Source organism: Trypanosoma theileri, assembly GCF_002087225.1.
Source record: "Trypanosoma theileri isolate Edinburgh chromosome Unknown TM35_Tth_58_V1, whole genome shotgun sequence".
NCBI lineage: Eukaryota > Euglenozoa > Kinetoplastea > Trypanosomatida > Trypanosomatidae > Trypanosoma > Trypanosoma theileri.
The window spans coordinates 21,899-26,157 of record NW_021639900.1 but is presented as its reverse complement, the minus strand read 5'-3'; the positions used below and the strand labels follow the sequence as shown (position 1 = coordinate 26,157).

Below are 4,259 nucleotides of genomic sequence, written 5' to 3'. Positions count from 1 at the left end.
AGATAAAGAATCGTTGAAAGTTTCTGAGGAAGGTGAACATTGTGATGCAACACTTCGTGAAGGAGGAGAGAAGGAACCCTGCAAAACATCAGCAGTGGCGGCCCTACCTACAGTAGTTCAAAGTGTACAGGAAGAACAACCTGACAGCAAATCACAATTGCAAACCAATACAAAACAACCTGGAAGTGGTCATGGTGATTCCACGGCAGGACAGATCAGAGAACAAACTGGACTAAGTGAGGAAAAGGAACAAGAAGGGGGTCCGGAAGGTAACAAAACGAGCCAACAACAATCTGTCAGTGGACCAGAAACAGATACACCTGGAAGAACACAGGACACCAGTGGCACGGGACAAGAAACACCAGACCGACAGGCACAGGGAAGTAATACACAATCTCAAGAAGATCGAAACACACAGCCTTCTTCTTCTGTAACCCAATCCAGCAATTCGGAAACAGAGAATGCCAGTGAAACTGATACCGGAGCGAGTGAAAATATTGCCACAAATGAGGAGAGTGAGGTCACAAACAACACAGGTGATGTGGGAAATGCAGATACACCCACCACCATTACTACAACAACAACAACAACAACAACACTTCCTCCTGAACTCACAAACAACAAGAAGGGTGATGCAGACAGCAGCAGCAGTATCAGCAGTTCTGTGTTGGTGCGTCTGCCACTACTGATTGTGGTTACACTGGCCTGTATTCTTGTGTGCTGATTGTGCTAATGGTGTTGGTGTGACTCAGGTCATCCTTTGTTTTTTTTTTTTTCTTTTTGCATACATCCCTACAGTCTAACTAATCTTCCACGTGTTGGGATTTTCTCTTTTTTTTTTGTTTCTTAATGTTAATGTGTTTTGTGTGTGTTTTTGCTCTCTGTGTTTATCCTATAATTATTATTATTGCTACTCCATTGTGTGTGTGTGTGTGTGTGTTCTTGGAGACTCTCTCTCTCTCTGTGTGCACCTGGGCTTGCACTGTGATAATGATGATGAACTACTTTTTATAGTGAAAAAATGAAATAATAATAATAATAATAATAATAAGAGATGAATTTATATTTATAATTGCTTGTATATACGCACATATAGACTTACACCCATAGTTGGTGTATATTTCTGTGTTTACTGTGTAAATTGGGCTAATGGTTAATATCTTTTTATTTGCTTGATGATTTTGCTGGGTGGTTCAACCTATTTTGAGATATTTGTGAGTGTGGGCTTTTTTTTTGTGTTTTTACTCTTACTGAGGTTATTGCGCTGCATTGCATTCTTTAACTCGTAGGTATTTCCTTTGTGATATGTGAGTTTCTTTTGTGGTAATGGATTGTGTGCCGTAACATGTTTGATACTTCATTTATTTTCTTTTTTCCTTTTTGATTGTCTTTCTTTCTAGATCAGTATTTTTACGTGCAACAAACCCTTGTCTCTCTCTCATGATGATGATGATGCGCCGTGTGATGTGTGTGTTGGCCGTTGTGCTGTGCTGTGCCTGCGGGTATACCATGACGGCTGCTGCTGCTGTTGATAATGACAGTCCCAGTGGCCGTGGTGTATCCCGTGGGGCTGTGGAGGTGTCGTGCGGGGCCGGCGGTGCGCTGCGTGTACGCCCCGCTGCGGAGAGCGAGTGGCTTACATGCGGTGCGGGCAGCCGTGTGTCTGCATGTGGGAAGTACGCAGACCTCTGCCGCCAGCGTACCGCAACAAGAGCAGCAACAACAAGAACAACCATTGCTACTACTGCTGGACAGCCAAAGGCAGTGATGGCGAATGGAGATAGTCGTGATTCTGTTGATCGAAGTTCAGGGATACGTCTTCATGATGATTGGGAGGGTTTTCCTCTTCTTTCAGGGAGTGATAGGGACAAAAGGGTGAAAGATGAGTGTACGAAGGATTCCAACCCTGAAGGTGAAGTCGAAGGAAGAAAATGTTCGGTGTGGTTAAAATCTCAAAAGGTGGAGGAAGAAATGAAACGTGTACAAAGCTCAGGAGACCATGTGGGGAGCGAAGTCGAAGAAAGAAGAAGTGATGCTCAAGGGGTACAAGTCCAACGTCCTGCTGGTGAAATTCCACATCAAGACTCTGTTAGCAGCGACCGCCGTGTTGGTACATTAAGTTCCCCAGAGGACCCTTCAGCGCCTCAGGGTTCATCTGGGACTTCTTCTCTTTCTGACACCACCATTACTGCCGCACGAGAAGTCTCTGCTTCCAGCGTAGAAACACCAACAGTTACCAGCACAAAACTCCAAACTCAAGGTTCTACTGCAGAGAGCAGTACAACCTCACCAGCATCCACTAACGAGAGTACAGGTAACAGTACCTCTGGTGCAGACACAGCTAATAACAGTACACCCGATAATTCTAACGCTACCCAGCAATCTCCTGCAACTGTTCTTGATGCGACTGCAGCTGACTCAGAAGAAACCAATTCCACTACTCCGCCGAGCACCGAGAACACTACCACAGAAGCACCATCCACCACGCTATCTCCTGTTCTCGTGACCGACCCACAGATTGGCAACGTCGTTTCCACTGTACAGAAGAAGGCTAATGTTGACAGCAGTATCAGTCCTGTGTGGATGCGCACTGCAGCACCGCTGCTGATTGTGGCTGTCTTTGTCTCTGCTACCGTGTACTGAACGATGGAACTCATCTGAGGTCAAATAATAATAATGGTTATCCTAACATAATCATATTTGCGTACATCCCTCATGGGTGAATAAACTAATAATCTGTTTAACAGCTTTCTCTTTTAATTCGAGTTTCTTTTCTTTTACTTTTTTGTGTGTTTGTGTTCTTTTAATTCCATTACTTGCTTTTTCCGTTGTGTGCGTTTGCAGAAAACTGGGCTGTTCTGCTCACTGACGGTATACATCTCTTGCTAGTACACACAGATATGTGTGTGTGAAGTAATTTAATATACATAAACTAGAGCCATGGGGTATTGTGGGTGTTTGGCTCTCTCTCTTATTTGGGTATTGTGAGGTGTTCTTTTTTTTCTATTAATGGATACATATTATTAAGCAACTGGTCCATTCCTTTTTTCTTGCTTTACTGTGCAGTTGCCGCTTCTCTCTATCCCACTGTGAGTATTTGTGCCCTGCATCCACTCATTATGTGTGTATCTCTTTTTTTTCTTCTCTGCGTCTTTCTTTCTTGTATCAGTCTATTGAAGTAAACAACAACAATGACTAGTGCTGTAATGGTGAGGTGATACCTGCTTTGTTTATTAACTCTTGCACTCTGTTGTGCTTGTGGGTTGGTATGGGCTGATGGGCCTAAAGCTTCTGATGCCCTTTTTTAAAACTTCCACTGTTGGTGTTCCTCCTCTTGTTTATCATGCTATTCTTGTGGGTGTGAGACGTCTTGAAGATGTTGGGAATGGGAGCGATGAGGAAGATAATGATCTTGAGGATGAATATGAGGATGAGGAATACGAGGAGGATGAAGAGGGAAATACACTTCAACTTCAAGGAGTCCTGTGAAATTCCGCACTGCCGCTAATGCTGAACCAAATGTGAAGAGTGATGCAGACAGCAGCAGCAGTATCAGCATTTCTGTGTGGGTACGTGTACCACTACTGATTGTGGTTACACTGGCCTGTATTCTTGTATGCTGATTGTAGTGGTGATGGTGTGATGGTGTGACTCAGGTCATACTTTGTTTTCTTTTCTTTTTTCATGCATACCTACAATCTAACTGATCTTTTACTGTTGGGATTTCGTTTGTTAATGTTATTGTTTTTTGTTTGTGTTTATCCTATAATAATAATTATTATTATTGCTACTCCATTGTGTGTGTGTGTTTTTGGGATGTTGTGTGCTTTTCTTTCCTCCAATGACAGCTTGCCTTGTGCCATGAGAGAAAAAATATATATAACAGATACACTGTTATACATATATTAAGTATATAACGTTTTACATTGATAGTAGTTGTATTTGGCCGTTTTCTGTAGAACATGGGCTATTTGTTAATTTCTTTTTGTTTGATTTGCGTTTGTTTGGATTGTTTTTGTCCAGAGAGGAAAAGTAAAAGCAAATATATAAATATATATATACACATATATATATTAATAATTTCCTATACGTGACTATGGAAGGATGTACTTTTGTAGTACTGTATGTGCTGTGGCAGCTGATTCTGTTTTTAATTTTTTTTTGTTTTTTTGATTTCAGGTTGGGGGTCCTCCGCAGTACAGTGGGTTGTGTGCATTCTCTTTTTTCTCTGGAGTCGTACTGATGATTGGTACTGTAAA

General features: G+C 42.1%; 1 protein-coding gene across 1 annotated transcript; it reads left to right on the top strand.

The window, feature by feature from the left end:
* Positions 1 to 1,440: 1,440 nt before the first annotated feature.
* Positions 1,441 to 2,643, top strand: TM35_000581100 (uncharacterized protein; the record flags this gene model as incomplete). Its single annotated transcript, XM_029030879.1, has 1 exon — positions 1,441 to 2,643. One exon carries the CDS (start codon positions 1,441 to 1,443, stop codon positions 2,641 to 2,643), a length of 1,203 nt encoding a protein of 400 aa, XP_028877813.1.
* Positions 2,644 to 4,259: the final 1,616 nt, after the last annotated feature.